The 14,630-nt window shown below is 48.3% G+C and overlaps 6 protein-coding genes and 1 non-coding gene across 7 annotated transcripts; 4 read left to right on the forward strand and 3 right to left on the reverse strand.

Moving 5' to 3' along the window:
* Positions 1 to 1,949: 1,949 nt before the first annotated feature.
* On the forward strand, positions 1,950 to 3,859 carry HD556DRAFT_1448676 (uncharacterized protein; the record flags this gene model as incomplete). The annotated part of the gene is made up of 3 exons (XM_041307468.1): positions 1,950 to 1,985; positions 2,040 to 2,184; positions 2,238 to 3,859. The coding sequence occupies 3 exons, from the start codon at positions 1,950 to 1,952 to the stop codon at positions 3,857 to 3,859; spliced, it is 1,803 nt and encodes a 600-aa protein (XP_041154829.1).
* Positions 3,860 to 4,337: 478 nt separating this feature from the next.
* On the forward strand, positions 4,338 to 6,269 carry HD556DRAFT_1408709 (mitochondrial carrier domain-containing protein). Its single transcript, XM_041304098.1, has 13 exons — positions 4,338 to 4,436; positions 4,498 to 4,613; positions 4,668 to 4,691; positions 4,744 to 4,884; positions 4,938 to 4,949; positions 5,001 to 5,025; positions 5,075 to 5,185; positions 5,237 to 5,280; positions 5,327 to 5,587; positions 5,636 to 5,662; positions 5,713 to 5,845; positions 5,900 to 5,936; positions 5,985 to 6,269. The coding sequence occupies exons 2-13, from the start codon at positions 4,542 to 4,544 to the stop codon at positions 6,058 to 6,060; spliced, it is 963 nt and encodes a 320-aa protein (XP_041154830.1). The 5' UTR covers positions 4,338 to 4,436; positions 4,498 to 4,541; the 3' UTR covers positions 6,061 to 6,269.
* Positions 6,270 to 6,276: 7 nt separating this feature from the next.
* HD556DRAFT_1408734 (major facilitator superfamily domain-containing protein) lies at positions 6,277 to 9,176 on the forward strand. The gene is made up of 15 exons (XM_041304099.1): positions 6,277 to 6,417; positions 6,466 to 6,631; positions 6,723 to 6,924; positions 6,980 to 7,048; positions 7,107 to 7,135; positions 7,189 to 7,231; positions 7,284 to 7,350; positions 7,409 to 7,468; positions 7,531 to 7,597; positions 7,653 to 7,773; positions 7,827 to 8,058; positions 8,109 to 8,133; positions 8,186 to 8,274; positions 8,327 to 8,428; positions 8,476 to 9,176. The coding sequence occupies exons 3-15, from the start codon at positions 6,757 to 6,759 to the stop codon at positions 8,865 to 8,867; spliced, it is 1,464 nt and encodes a 487-aa protein (XP_041154831.1). The 5' UTR covers positions 6,277 to 6,417; positions 6,466 to 6,631; positions 6,723 to 6,756; the 3' UTR covers positions 8,868 to 9,176.
* On the reverse strand, positions 9,104 to 9,183 carry HD556DRAFT_t112. The gene has a single exon. It is a non-coding gene; the product is annotated as a tRNA-Asn (tRNA).
* On the reverse strand, positions 9,163 to 11,012 carry HD556DRAFT_1408747 (actin actin-like protein). The gene is made up of 8 exons (XM_041304100.1): positions 10,823 to 11,012; positions 10,723 to 10,765; positions 10,311 to 10,664; positions 10,032 to 10,254; positions 9,914 to 9,977; positions 9,760 to 9,862; positions 9,532 to 9,707; positions 9,163 to 9,452 (listed from the first exon to the last, which is right to left on the reverse strand). The coding sequence occupies exons 1-8, from the start codon at positions 10,862 to 10,864 to the stop codon at positions 9,282 to 9,284; spliced, it is 1,176 nt and encodes a 391-aa protein (XP_041154832.1). The 5' UTR covers positions 10,865 to 11,012; the 3' UTR covers positions 9,163 to 9,281.
* Positions 11,013 to 12,495, reverse strand: HD556DRAFT_1408751 (uncharacterized protein). The gene is made up of 4 exons (XM_041304101.1): positions 11,930 to 12,495; positions 11,765 to 11,880; positions 11,477 to 11,714; positions 11,013 to 11,410 (listed from the first exon to the last, which is right to left on the reverse strand). The coding sequence occupies exons 1-4, from the start codon at positions 12,085 to 12,087 to the stop codon at positions 11,140 to 11,142; spliced, it is 783 nt and encodes a 260-aa protein (XP_041154833.1). The 5' UTR covers positions 12,088 to 12,495; the 3' UTR covers positions 11,013 to 11,139.
* A 621-nt stretch (positions 12,496 to 13,116) lies between these two features.
* Positions 13,117 to 14,317, forward strand: HD556DRAFT_950795 (uncharacterized protein). The gene is made up of 2 exons (XM_041312104.1): positions 13,117 to 13,330; positions 13,381 to 14,317. The coding sequence occupies exons 1-2, from the start codon at positions 13,319 to 13,321 to the stop codon at positions 14,077 to 14,079; spliced, it is 711 nt and encodes a 236-aa protein (XP_041154834.1). The 5' UTR covers positions 13,117 to 13,318; the 3' UTR covers positions 14,080 to 14,317.
* The last annotated feature ends 313 nt before the right edge of the window (positions 14,318 to 14,630 follow it).

Below are 14,630 nucleotides of genomic sequence, written 5' to 3' on the forward strand. Positions count from 1 at the left end.
TCTCGACCTCGGGGTCTGTTTGACCACGGCGGGTGCACTGGCACGTGCATGTACAACTAGCCTATTGCTTTATTGCAGTTAGGATGAGACCATAGCTAGAACATAGCAAAGTAAAGCCAGAATACATACATAGCACATACCCACAATAGATTAATAGGGGAGTTCAACGTTCAAAGCTGGATTCGAGTCGAGGCCTATGTGAGCATGGATTTGGAGAAGACATCTCGATCATCTATGAAATGGTCTGCACTGCAGATCTGTGGATTGCACGGCAGACTGATGACAGGTCCACTAGCAACATCCTCCTGGACCCATCGAGTGTTCAGGCTACAATTTCCCATTCTTTCATGTTAGGAAGATCATTACTGAGCGAAATTCTGAGCACACTTGTACACACAGGGATCTTGAGAGCCTATCGCAGTGAGCTATATGCATGCGTTCAAAGGAGCCGCCCAAAGTTTGAAGTATTGTCTTCGCATTTTGTACAACATGTAAAGCACTCTGAAATCATTTTGCTGACCCCGATGTGAGAGGCGTGGAGGCAAACAACCTTAAGTGTCCTGGGCGTCTATTGAAAGAAGGTAGGGTGAGGAGTGGAGCATCATAAAACGCATAACACACGCACCTCTGCACCTTAGAGAAACACAAACCCTCCAAGTCCACCTCAACCTGCTTAACACCATCAACATCGAGTAAAATGCCGGAGCTCATTACAACCACCATGCCCTTGCGAGAGTTCAAAGGTCATGAACAAAGCATAAGGGCAGTCGCAGTTTTCCCCGATAAACGACGGATGGCTACGGGCTCATTCGACCACACGATTCATCTGTGGGACTTGAAGACAGGTGCTGTGTTGAAGAAGATGGAGGGTCATCGTGATGGGGTGCGGACATTGTCAGTATTACGAGATGGACAATTGATGGCAAGCGGTGATGCTTCTGGAGAGTTCATCGTCTGGCACGGAGAAACTAGCAAATTGCTCATCAAAATCAAAGCCCACTACCATACTATATCCTCGCTGGAGTTTTCTCCTGATGGAGCAGTGCTGGCCACTGGTTCATATGACAAGACGACAACACTGTGGAATACCAAAACCTGGGAGCGGCAAGGAGATCCCATCGAGTGTGGTAATTATGTCAATTGGATACGGTATTCACCGTCTGGAGAACTTCTTGCCGTCGCAACAGACGATAGTGTCGAAATTTACAATTCAGGCACCAGGAAATGCGTTGAATCCTTCGAGGCTCACAAATCAATGAACTCGTCACTCGCATGGACGCCCGATGGCACACACCTTCTCACAGGTGGCGATACGGACGATCCTACCATACGCGAATGGGTTACAACAACCTGGAAGCAGGTCGGTGATCCTTGGACGGGCCACACTGCCCGAATCAATGCCATTGCCATTCATCCTGCTGAGACATTCGTCGCCTCCGCATCTGATGACCAACACGTTTTTCTCTGGCAACTCTCAGATCGACAAACCGTTGGCATATTCAAGCACTCATCCTTGACGGAATGCGTCACTTTCTGCTTGGATAGCAACCACATCCTCAGCGGAGGTTACGATAACATAATATCGGAGTGGGCAGTACCTCAGGGTATTCATCCAAAGGCATGTTTTCGTCCCTGACTCATACACAAAAAATCGAGCATGCTGCTTGCAGAATATCGCAATCACAACAACCCGCGATGCATGCATAAATGGAGACTTGTCTACTGACGAAGAACTACTCACGCAAGATATTAACACTGATGCGAACGACCATACTCTCTACGCCCATCGCTCAAAGGCATGTTTCCGTCCTTGACTCGTATATGCTACAATTCGAGCATGTTTCGTGCAGATTATAGCTATCACCACAGCACGCGATGCATGTATAGATAGTGACTTATCTACATCCGATGTCATTTTTGCAAATCGCAGCCAGGCAAATTTGAGCAAAATGCTATGGGAGGATGCGCTCCTCGACGCGAAAAAGGTGCGACGGTCCATGTACATTTTCGCAGACCATGTTGAATTCGGCGATGCATAGGTCACCGAACTCAATCCTTTGTCTCATGTTGGGTACCAGTTGACACATGCAGCTCTGCGTGGTGCGCAACGTTACGACGAAGCCATCGAGGCCTTCACAGCCATGTTGTCCAAGTTGGATGATGCTCCCGAACCGCACATACGAGGTAAGCCATGGAAAATCCCTGCAGAATTTAAAAATGCCTATCTCGTTCTGCAGATCTGCGTCAGCTGTATGTCTGTCCATCCGAAGTAGAAGATGCTATTCAAAGGGCTGTTTGGATTGAACTCGAATATGCTCCGCTACGTCTGCTCAACACCTCAACGGGTCTTTTGTGCGACCGAGCAGCACAGCTAAACTTCTTCAAAATCAGTCCAGAGTACAAAGACCTTTTGTCATTCATAACGAAGCGTGAGGATCTCCAAATGGAACGCATCAAGGAGGTGGTGGCGACGCACTTCCGTTGCGTCCTGCTATCACACAGGTGGGAAGAGACGGAGGCGCTGCCGCACCACATCCAGGATAAAAATGTGCGCGAGTTGAAGGGACTTGGTGGCATCGCGAAACTGCAGTCGTTCTGCAAAATCGCTCGCGATGCGGGGTATTTCTGGGCGTGGATGGACACATGCTGCATCGATAAGAGCAACAACGTCGAGCTTCAAGAATCGGTCAACTCCATGTTCGTCTGGTACCGTCACTCAGCGCTCACCATCGTCTACCTATCCGATGTCCCTCCTTCATCCCAACCTGGCGCACTGGCGAGAAGTGTTTGGAACGAGCGGGGATGGACCTTTCAAGAATTCGTCGCTCCGAAAGTCGTTAGATTTTATCAGAAGGATTGGTCGTTATATCTCGACGATCGCTCTCCCAACCACAAAGAGTCCCCAGCAATCATGGAGGAGTTGGAGAGTGCGACGGGAATAGATCCACAGGCCCTGATCTCCTTCTGTCCAGGGATGAGAGACGCTCGAGAGAAACTGCAATGGGCATCGAAGCGCGTCACCACTGTGCAGGAAGACATCGCGTACTCATTGTTTGGTATCTTCGACATCCACCTACCTGTAATCTATGGCGAGAGGAAGCAGAGCGCGCTCGGGCGGCTCCTGCAGGAGATCGTGTCTCGGTCGGGCGAAATCACTTCCCTGGACTGGGTCGGACAATCGTCCGAGTTCAATAGTTGTCTTCCAGCCAGCATCACCTCATATGCAACCCCGCCATGCTCCCTATCATCATTGTCTGAGGATGAGATTCAGACGGCGGTCTCTTCGTTGCAAAACATTGTAGCTGTGGATTCAGCTTCGGAACTGTACGACCTGCTCGAGAACATGAATACTCCTCTCTTTGCAAACTGCAGACTCCGTCTGCCTTGCATCGCATTCCGTGTCACGGAAGTCAAACGGAGGCGCGGTGACGCTGCTCATTCCACGTATGGAGTGAAAGCAGATGGGCTTCGGGACTTGCAGATCACCACGGACGAGACACTAATTCAGTTCTCGCGCGCAAAGCCTACTCGACAGACTTTCTTTCTTGTCCGCCCATGGGATCGTCGCCTCCTTGAGCTGCCTGACTTTGCAGACGACGCGGAGAGCGTAGAGGATTGGTCTGAGTCCGAGTCGTCTAACGACTCACTTGGAGAAGAGGAGTTATCAGTTCTCTCGGAAGTTCACTCGCGATCATTGCGTTTGATGGTTCACCTTGGGCAGGCTTTCAACGCACTTTTACTAGCGCAGCAACGCGTTGGAGAATACAAGAGGGTCGCGTCGGATCATAATATCACTGCGCAGGTCAAAGACACGGCTTCGATTGACATCATGAACATTAGGACCCTAGACATATTGTAGTTGGATGGGTTTTTTCAACACATCGACGATCACAATATTATCATAGCATCATGGCATAGATCATACATACCCTGCAAATGACTCCTCGCAAATACAAGATCTCAAAATTTGACATGCAAAGCATTTAGGTACTATAGGATGAGACCATAGCTAGAACATAGCAAAGTAAAGCCAGAATACGTACATAGTACATACCTACAATTGAGGGGAGTTCAAAGCTGTATTTCGAGGTCGATGTGGGCATGGATTCGGAGAAGACATTTCGATCACCTCTATGGAATGGTCTGCGCTGCAGACTGATGACAAGTCCACAAGCAACATCGTCCTGAATCCATCGAGTGTTCAGGCTACATAAAAATTAAATTTCCCATTCTGAATTTTTAGATACTGAACAAAATTCTGAGCAGAGTCTGTCCAACAAATATATATTAAGTTTATAAAATGTCTAATCAAGAAAATAAATTACCAAAAGCGATTTTGATCAATTCAGGAAACCACCAAGAGCTGATATAGTCCTTCGTGGCATTCGGGAATGCGCCATAGGCCCATAGCTAACGCGAAGGGATTTGATTAATTGGTACTTGCACCTTTCGTTACACGCTCTTAGTCATATTCTTTGCTCAGGCGCGCTATCACAGTTCGGTTGCCTTTCTGCTGTCTTTTGCTTCCGCAGGTGCCAACCATGTCCGCCGGCTCCCATCAATTCTCAACCACAGAAAGCTTTCTATGCGGTGGCTTGGCAGCCTGCATAGCTGTCAGTAGTTTGTTTACTTCTCGTATTGGTTTGCTAAATGATGCATAAACGCAGGTGACAGTATCCAACCCCGCCGAGGTTGGCGTTTAAACCAATGCGCAGAATCTGTTGCTTACTCTGGAGAAAACAGGTAGCCAAGACCCGATTGCAGTTGCAAGGAGAGCTCGTCAAGGGCGGCGGTCTCAAGGTGTACAATAATGCTTTCGACGCCATGATAAAGACATGGAGGAATGAAGGTATCCGCGGTATGCAACGCGGACTAGGTGTAGCGGTACGTCGATCTCAAGATTTTCAGCTTACCTTTCTGACCAGAGTGCACTATAGTATGCGTATCAGGCAAGTAAAAGAATTCCATTAAGATTCTATCAAGACTTACTTCAAGGTTAGATCCCACTAAATGGGTCCCGCCTAAGTGAGTGACATATGAAGCAATTTTGTACCCTGATTTGAGGCTGCTGTAGGTTTCTATGAGCCATTTCGACGGACTATCAATCGTGTATTTGGTTGGTCGAGTACAGACCAGATACCTATCACGTCCTTGGTGGCTGGCGCAGCCAGTGGTGTTGTCGGAGGTGTGTTTGTTATGCGCCCATAGATAACGTTGCTTACACGTTTGAACACAGCTGTAATCGGCAATCCCTTGTTTCTCATCAAGGCTCGTATGCAGGTGATCAGACTTCTTTGCCATTTACCAGTGACTGATGTGTCTCAAGGCATACTCGCCCGCTCTTCCTATAGGAACACAACGCCATTATAAGAACTCTTTCGATGCCCTAACTACAATATGGCGGACTGAGGGTATTCGCGGTTACGTCCGTGGGATGGATGCTGCTATTCTTCGTACAGCAATGGGCTCATCTGTTCAACTACCGACATATAACTGGACTAAGAACCAGCTCGTCGGACATGCCATTCTACCCGGTGACAGTGTATGGACGTTTCTTGCGAGCAGCTCGGTTTCTGGTGTTTGCGTGGTATGCCCCATCACAACATGCCGTCATAATCCCTGAATCCCTTTGCAGTGCCTTGTCATGCAGCCCGCCGATACCGTAAGTTAACCCATTTTGTTTGAATTGCACCGCCGACGTGTCACTTTCAGGCACTCACGAGAATGTACAATCAGCCCACCACGAAATTACCCGATGGGAGGGTCGTAGGGGCGTTGTACAAGAGTCCAATAGATTGTCTGTGGAGAACCCTCAGAACTGAGGGAGTTCTCGGTTGGTATAAGGGTACGTGCTGATGGCCTAGCGATGATTATAAAAGCTGAATCAGTTGACGGGAAGGTTCACTTGCACACTTCCTGCGTATCACCCCTCATACGTGAGTTGCTCCACGCTTCGCTTGAGCGTGGCATTTACCTCCCCCCAGGATCATAACCCTCACCATGAATGATGTAATACGAAACCTTTACAAGGATTTTGCCTGGGGTAAGTCCTATGTATAACAACTCCTGCATGCATAGATGGGAGTGCCTATATTGGGTGCTTGTTAGACATGAGCTTTTGGCTAACTCGCTGGCTCGCTGCAGCTCGATGTGTATACCTTATTTACAAGTCAATAATAGGCAGAGTTTTCGGGCAAGGCGTGTTATGTGACTTCGGCAGATCTGTTGCAAAATTAGCCCCTCTGTTTCAATTTGATGCACTGAGTTTCTTCTTGTCTGACTTTGTCACTGAGAACGTGTCCAAGGTATTCCCACTAGTAAGTGAACATGGTGAAAGCTTTATACCCACGTCGCATGCTGCACCATTTTGCACGTGGCACTTTGCAATTGTTTAAATGTTACGTTCACTACTCACAGGCTAGTACTCGCCGCTATATACAAAATACAAGCTGAATCCTACATTAGGACACTTACAATCATTTATCCGTGCCGAGATGGCATCACTTGTTACTCGGCGGGAGTGAATCTCCTTCAAGTTGGTCCCTGATGCATTGATCAATCAATCGGCGCTATCAGCACTAGTTGACATATTGGAATAATTCGAAAATGCGCTTTTTCACCCTTGCATCAGGTGAGTACATATATATATATATATGCCTTCATCATGATGATAGGCTCCAAATTCGGCTGTTCTTTATCACTCAACATTGCATCTTTTTTAGTTACCGAGTTGTAGGCTCTGACGACGTCCACAGGATGGAAAAGACTCTGCATGGCTCCCCCTCGTCAGACACGATGAAGGACGTCGATCGTTTCGAAGAGATCTCAGATGCAGAGAAAGCTCGTCTTGAAGGGACTGTCTGGAGGAAGTTAGATATATGGGTGCTGCCCGTCTGCACTATGTTCTATCTCCTCTCTTTCCTTGTGAGTGATGCCTAGTATCATTTATGAAGCCACACCAAACAGGATCAACAAACAGGACCGGAGTAATATCGCAAATGCTCGGGTTGCTGGCATGCAGACTAGTCTCAAGATGACCAACTACCAGGTGAAACTCTGCTGTCTCATGGGTGTATTATGTTCTGATACCTATCTTTTTTTTCCAGTACAGTATTGCTCTGACCATGACATATGTGTAAGCACGCAATTTCACCAAGTTGACGTCCTCTGACGCAGCGCACTTTCTAGCCCGTACATCGCCGCAGAGTTCCCTTCGAACTTGCTGTTGAAGGCAAGTATTATCTTATGGTTCTCATGGGTGATTGACGGTAACACCAGAACAGTATGTGGGACCACGGTGGATGCTGCCAACCATGGTCACTATATGGGGCCTTGTGGCAACCATGCAAGGCCAGTCCGGTTGTCCTGGTATTGTGACGTGCAGTAACCAATCCACCGAATATCACAGGCGTTGTGAAGACTTACTCGGGTCTGCTGGCCTGTCGATTCTTCTTGGGTCTCATGGAAGGTATGGTATTTGCACATCATTCCCTGCGACGTGTTGCCAGACCTTTTCGATTCTCACATCAGGTGGTCTGTTCCCTGGTCTTGTGCTTTATATGTCTTTCTTCTATCCAAGAGAGAGAATGCAGATCAGGTTTGTTATGCGGCTCCCTCGTATTCTCGGGCATATTTGATTTGTGTCCTGCCAGGGTTGCCACGTTCTTCGCATCTGCGTCGCTCTCTGGCGCATTTTCTGGTCTGCTGGCAGCTGCTATCATGAATCTTAATGGGAAGGGTGGGAGACCTGGATGGGCTTGGATCTTCATTCTTGTCAGTGGCTTCTCATCCTCATTACCTTCAATGCAGCTCATCCTTTCAAATAGGAGGGAATCTTTACGTTTTTGTTTGGATTGACAGCCTTCCTGCTCCTTCCTAACTCCCCGTGTACTGCGCGCTTCTTATCTACGAAGGAACGCAACTATGTCATGGCTAAATTGAAGGCGGATGGTGCCGTTGCTGATGACGACAAGAGCGATGGCTTCAGTTGGATTGAGGTGATTCGGTGCTGTCAGTCAATTCATGTCTGGCTGTTGGCGCCTGTTCTGTTTTTCATGGGTAAGTGTGCCTTGCTGGAGATAGGTGTACTCAAGTGAACTTCGCTTCAGGTACAACATTGTATGGCCTCGCTTAGTAGGTCCATGGCACTCACAAGTTTGTTCATATTAATACCTGTTGGCCCTAGCTTTGAGCCCACGATCGTTGCTGGTCTGGGTTACACCGGTAATAAAGCACAGCTGATGAGCGCACCGCCCTTTGCGGTTGCGTTTGTAGGTGAGTTCATACTTTCAGTCAGTGAACGAGACGCCAACTATTACGCTTTCAGTCTCGATGATCACTGCAGTGATATCGGATCGGTACAAATGCCGTGGCTTCATGCTTATCTTCTTCTCTATTTGTAACCTTGTCGGATTCATCATGTTCTATGGTGGGTTTGCCAGCGCCTGTCTTGACAAATCATCTGATGATTGCCAGCGAGCAAATCACATCATGTACGTTATGGATCACTCTTCCTGACTATCAGCGGGTCGTACTGCGGCGCTCCGCCGGTCATCACATGGGTAGCGAACAACAGTGCACCACACGTCAGACGGGCAACTTCTGTCGCTATTGCATTTATCATGACTAACTCCGGTGGCATCCTGGCCACCTGGCTTTTAGGCTCCTTGTCTCCTGCACCCAACTATACAAAAGCTACGATCACCTTCATTATCATGTCAGTGGGCATGGTAATACTGTCTTTCATCACCCTCGCGTACTTTTGGCACCAGAACCGCTTAAAGGCCGACAGGCGGCAGTTTAGCACTCCTGAGGAAGAACCCAAAGGCCTGGGCGATAAAAGTGCCTGGTTTGTTTATAACTTGTAGAAGACTTGCAGCAAGAAGAGTTGTTACATGCTACCCCTAGTTACGAAGATAACTGTAGATAACTTATATTCATGATTCTTGTTTGCTTTGTTGGTATGTCGCTACTGTAGACATTCCTGCCACATCGTAATCGCCTCCTCTACCACGTCATCATAATGAAAATGATTTGAGCTGCGGCGAAAAAGAGGAGCGGTTGCAGCTCATTGTACGTACAGTACTAAAAGTGACAAAAGATTCTGCCCCAGTGAGGGTCGAACTCACGACCTTCCGATTGCGCTTAACAGTCGGACGCTGTGACCAACTCAGCCATGGGGCAGTTATTTTTCATTTCCCGTTGGAATACATAACAGCCAACGAACTGTGCTTGATCCATCATAAAACTACCTGTCCGTCGTAAGTTATCATAATCGTTGGTTAATTCTCTCCACGTCCTAGCTTATCCAGAGAGCGAATACCCTGCTCAAACCACTCTTCTCTTGATATCCAGAATTCTGCACGGTTCTTCATGATATCAGCGAGGACAGCACCGCCCAGGAACACCATGTGTTTCCGACGAGGAGGGTCTTCGATGCGGATTTTAAATTTCTGGGAGAGGCGTGGAACATGTGAGTGACGGTGAAAGGGGGAAACGAGAGGTACGAAAGACACAAGACGAAAGACGTACGTTCAACCGTGTTGGATCGCCATTCAGCACACGGGTAAGATACAGCTGTTTCATTTCTTTCTCCAGTCGGCTTGGGAGGCCTGGGTACATGCTTGACCCGCCTGAGAGGACGATGTGCTTGTACAGTTCCGATCGGGTGTCAACTGCTGCATTTTGAATGGTTTGGAAAAGCATTTCTGGGTGGAAGAATGAGATGGGTGTCACTGGAGAGATGAGAGGTTCACCCACCTGCTACGCCAGGTTGATCGATGTCCACGAGATGTGGTTGGAACATGCATTCTGGAGCTTCGAAGCGCTCTGAGCCCACTTTGATCATTCGGCCATCGGGGAGCTGTAGTAACGGGCCTCAGCAATACGACGATGGACGACAGAGTTGAGATACCGTATAGCTCTCTACAAGCACCGTCGTCTCTTCTGATAATTTCTGGTCGAGGTCAAGATCGTAGCTGTAGTTCCATATTTCAATCGCATGAAGTAATACAAACCATCGAAACGTTCACCTCACATAGCAAAGTTTCTCCTTGATTTCGCGTACAGTCTCGAAATCAGCAGTGCGATTGAATGCATAACCACGCATAAGCAACAGTTTGATCAAGTACCGCGTGACATCTCGACCTGCGATATCCAAGCGTCGAGTGAGATGAGGGAGAGCAAATCCGTCGTATACAGGTACAATGTGCGTGACTCCATCACCCGAGTCGACGACTACACCTGTTGTTAAACCTGCACTCGACCATCAGTCAACACCCAGCCACCATACAGTACAGAACAGATCTCACCTTGCGCATACAGCGTCAACACAGCCTGGATCGCTACATACACCCCCTGGAAGCCATACTCCTCAAACATCACCTGCACCATCTTCTGCCGGTTGACTTTAGGGTTCATGGGTGGCTCCGTGAGTAGCACTTTACGGCCACGCGGGTCGACCTTGAGTTTCTCGTCGAAAGTGTAATCCCAAAGGTGCTTCATGTCTTCCCAGTTGCGTACTATACCGTGTTCCATGGGTTGCGTAACTTGGAGGTAATTACGGTTCTCGGCGGCTTCGTCGCCCACCATGATATCTTTGATCACTGCGGAGCCCACGCGCTCCTCTGCGCGCAAGATGGGGCGGCCTACGACGGAGGGGAATACTGGATGTTCGGATTAATCAACTTGGAATATATTTGTGCTTTGGTGGGGTTTACGCACCATGCTCTGGGAAGTTCGATCCTGCGTAGCCTACTTTGACGAACTGCGGGTGGGATTGAGATGATTCAGCGCGTCAAGAACAGCTCAAATAGAGACTTACACCCGTGCCGTTGTCAACTACGAGCGGTGCTTCTGAGTCCATTCTGGAACGGTGCACAAAATGTGGTTATGGTCTATGATTGGGATTGCGGTGGATAGATATGTATGTCACTGATCTTGTCTCGCTGTACTGCGACGGCTGTGTCCGACCAAAACCGTGCGCTCATACACTCAGCTTTCGAAAGTCGCTTCAGCTCATTTCGCGGTCTGCAGTGTTCAGTTGTACGATAAATTACAGTATGTTAAATAAGGTGTCCAGTGTTTATACCAAAATACGAAGTCCCGATATAAGGTATACGATGTATCACAGTCACTGACTCACTGAGTCCTTGTCGTCCGTGGTCTCATTGGATATATTCCTACATCTACCTCCGACCGCCAAATCCGTCGCCTTCGCCACCTCCAATAAACACAAAAACTGGCTATCGATATGGCCAAAGAGCCAAGTACCCCGCCCACAGTCGCACCGATGATAATGCCTGTTCGCTGGCTGGTAGTCGAATTTACTGTGCTCGTTGAGGAGGGCAAAAGGCTCGGAGGAAAACTGGATGTGGGTAATGATAGTGTTGGAAGATAAGAGGAGGTTGCACTATTGCACAGACGAATGGATCGCGGTATTTGGCGTACTCTCTGACAAAGACAAGAGGGTGCTTACCTGCTATTTGTGACGTTGAGCGTGATCGACTCGACGTCGAAACGGGTGGGAGAAAGTCCTTGGAGGAATGTGATGCCTAATATCGACGTCTGTGACTCGGGCAGGTTATCGGCGATGATAAGCTGGTTGATGTTAGTATTGACCTGATTTGTAATTGTAACGCCGCTCGGATCAGCGGTTATGGAGAAATTGACGGTCGCGTTGGAAAAGGGAGATGTGCGCAGATATATCGTTGATGCTGCATAGCATGAGCACAGTCGTCAATTGATGAAATGAAATGCGACACACCTCTAAAGGTCAAAAACAACTGGGGTACCAAGTTCCCGGATTGTGGTATTGGGCCAGTTGTAGTAGTAACAATTACCGGTGTTCCATTAGTGCTAGGACAGTCAATATATATTTGCCTTGTACGAGTTAACGACTCCCAGTTCGTGGTAGGGATGAAAGGCTCACTGCCATGCACTAGAGCATCCTATATTTGAAACATTGCATAGTGGAGGAACGTAGACGATATCTGGATTGGTACTCCCAAGGACAACTTGCTGTTGAGCAGAAACTACCAGAGTCACGGTGCGTAGCAGATAAAAAGAGAGAGACAGACGGTGTGGCATGTGATGAACATGCGATAGTAGGGAGTGTGGCGAAAAGGATTGCTTAAAGCCGAACCTTGAAGTTTATAACGAAATTAGGACTTCTGGGTGACCAGGAAGGGTGGTTAGAAACCGGAAATACCATGTGTCCTAACCTCGTTACCAGTATGAACTTCCCTAAGATCGACATTCATAATCAATAAATAAGCGCTGGCAGACAGGCACTGGCCTGCCACCAGCCTAGTAGCGGCGGCTAGCTGGGTCAGCTTGAACAGAACGGGTGCCGCTGTGAAAGGCCGCGTATCACAACTGATTAATTGTAAAAAATTGTTTACCTGATGCACTTGACGCAAGAACTTGTAGGTACTTGGACCTTGACCAGGTCTGAGGTATTCGACCAGATCAGTTGCAGCGATCGATGGGCTTTGATGGGGCCTGTGTGATTATGTGACTGTGTGACTACAATGATTGTGTGACTAACGTTTTCATTCCTCGTCGTCGGACGTCTTCGTTAGCATCCTCTTGCAGGATCATTTCATTCTTTTGCACTTTCATTCTTTACAAAAACACGGCCAAAAACCAATACCAATCATGTATGCAGATCAGGAATTGGAAAGGCGTAACCACATGCACTTGGTCGCTCGTTTCAGCCCAAGTCTTCCTGGGGTTGCCTTGACTTCTGCTGCTACTAGTAGTGCACAGACCTCAGCCGCACAGAATTCTGACAGTGAGCTCACTTACAGTACTTGCAATTCAATGGAAATGAGCTCACAAAATATTTAGCACCCAGCCCTACTTCAGCTCCAACCATTACCACCCCCACCACCCCGACCACCACCACCCCTGTAGCTACTTCTACCCAACAATCCTCCCTTTCCACTACCCCTACTACGTCCTCTTCTTTAACCACCTCTTCATCAACCATATCTTCAAGCACCCCCTCCTCCTCGAGCACTTCTACTTTGTCTACTTCCTCACCTTCAGCCCCACAAATTGCGCTGTCCACGGTCAGTATCTAACCTTTTTTCACCCATACAGACTATTGACCCTCCAGTAGACCCCTCCGGCAGTAGCCACTTTGTATACTACCTCCCAGCTTGCATCATTAACTCATATCGTCATTAGTACCGGAACCATCGCATCCGCAACTCCTTCTTCGACTGCTGGCTCTTCAGGCTCCATTAACACCACTGCAGTCGTAGGTGGTATCGCTGGCTGTCTTGTTGGTTTGGCTATACTGGGATTCCTCATCATGTGGTGCATCGTATGTCACATTTTTGAAGATCCGTTTCATCTTCTCATTTTAAATTTTAGCGCCGCAAACGCCAGTCTGATGAAGACGAATGGAGTGCTTCAGCCTTCAAACGTCAGTCTGCCATCCTTGTGGATGATCCCGAACCATCCTTCAACCCCCGGCCACCGACCATGATTGAACGTCACAACGCATCCCCTGCCATCAACGCTCAGCACAATTATCAGAACTATTACGGTGGTTATGGTCAACAAGCTACCTACAGTGATACCTTACATCCTCAGATGGCAATGCCGCATGCCCCTCACGGTGACCATAGTCACCTCATCAGGCAACCGTCCAGCGCGGCATACCTATCTCGTCAACCATCTGCTGCAGGATACCCCATACCTAACGATCCTCAGGCTCACTATGTTAATCTCGATCGTTCCAGTGTAACTCCATTCCAGGCTGCCCAATATGCCGATATATCCCGTCAGCTGGGCAGTGACCTACATTCCACTATGGTTCCACCTCAACCATCAGAATCTTCATTGCCTAGCCCCTTTGACGATGAAGCAGCGGAAGAAACCTATCCCACGCATGATGCTGCGCCTCGTGCACCGTCACCCGTTCACGTTAGCGATCCTTTTGCTGCCGCTAGTACGGCGTCTACACCTGAGCCGGTCCCAGCGTCCCGCAGGCGAGACATCTCTAATGCCCAGCGGCCCGATACCGTATACACCGTGTACGAAGAAGGAGATGCCTATGATGGTATCTAAACGCCGCCGCAATCGAATCCAACTCTATTTATTCATGTTCCTGCTTTCTACGTACGGTCTTCGAACTGTACTGTCACCCCGTCATCTGTCACTTACTTTGTCTTATTGTTGCCTTTTAGTTTCCTTATATTTCTCTGTGCATGCTGGTCTGCCAGTGTTTATGTGATAATCAGGTCCCGCCCAAAACCGGTCACGTACACACTTTTACCCTCTCGCGCGCTGTCCGACTACCCTGCGCCACCTCCTACCCATTGTGAAGGATCATTCAATGCTTGAATGTGCTTTCACTCGCCGGTTAACGAGCCTCTCCTCGTCGATACCTATTTCTTACCATGGTACTGCTCACCATGAGCTTTTTTCAGTGTTGCTGCCTGTATTGTTATTTTTGATTACTTTCCTGATTGCTCTTCCTTACGCGTGGTCTGTAGGACGTTTAGTGTGCAAGCGCCTGGCCTTCTAATTCAAATGCGTTCACTGGTGGACACAAGTATTGCGCATTGGGCCTGACATACACCGTTCGACATCACTCTAATGGAACCTCCCAGATCATA

Source organism: Suillus plorans (assembly GCF_016647745.1).
Source record: "Suillus plorans strain S12 chromosome Unknown HD556scaffold_78, whole genome shotgun sequence".
In the NCBI taxonomy this organism is placed as follows: domain Eukaryota; kingdom Fungi; phylum Basidiomycota; class Agaricomycetes; order Boletales; family Suillaceae; genus Suillus; species Suillus plorans.

Bases quoted from the DNA above. Each gene is read 5' to 3' on its own strand.
- HD556DRAFT_1408709 (XM_041304098.1), top strand. From the start codon at position 4,542: ATGTCCGCCGGCTCCCATCAATTCTCAACCACAGAAAGCTTTCTATGC. The intron at 5,281-5,326 runs GTGATCAGACTT...ATGTGTCTCAAG, and splicing joins TCATCAAGGCTCGTATGCAG to GCATACTCGCCCGCTCTTCC. The intron at 5,846-5,899 runs GTACGTGCTGAT...GTTGACGGGAAG, and splicing joins AGTTCTCGGTTGGTATAAGG to GTTCACTTGCACACTTCCTG.
- HD556DRAFT_1408747 (XM_041304100.1), bottom strand. From the start codon at position 10,864: ATGGACTCAGAAGCACCGCTCGTAGTTGACAACGGCACGGGT. The intron at 10,665-10,722 runs GTGCGTAAACCC...CCGAACATCCAG, and splicing joins ATCGAACTTCCCAGAGCATG to TATTCCCCTCCGTCGTAGGC. The intron at 10,255-10,310 runs GTGAGATCTGTT...GGTCGAGTGCAG, and splicing joins GTTGACGCTGTATGCGCAAG to GTTTAACAACAGGTGTAGTC.
- HD556DRAFT_1408751 (XM_041304101.1), bottom strand. From the start codon at position 12,087: ATGCCACACCGTCTGTCTCTCTCTTTTTATCTGCTACGCACCGTGACT. The intron at 11,881-11,929 runs GTGAGCCTTTCA...AACTCGTACAAG, and splicing joins GGATGCTCTAGTGCATGGCA to GCAAATATATATTGACTGTC. The intron at 11,715-11,764 runs GTGTGTCGCATT...CATGCTATGCAG, and splicing joins GTTGTTTTTGACCTTTAGAG to CATCAACGATATATCTGCGC.
- HD556DRAFT_1408734 (XM_041304099.1), top strand. From the start codon at position 6,757: ATGGAAAAGACTCTGCATGGCTCCCCCTCGTCAGACACGATGAAGGAC. The intron at 7,774-7,826 runs GTCAGTGGCTTC...CCTTTCAAATAG, and splicing joins GGGCTTGGATCTTCATTCTT to GAGGGAATCTTTACGTTTTT. The intron at 8,059-8,108 runs GTAAGTGTGCCT...ACTTCGCTTCAG, and splicing joins GCCTGTTCTGTTTTTCATGG to GTACAACATTGTATGGCCTC.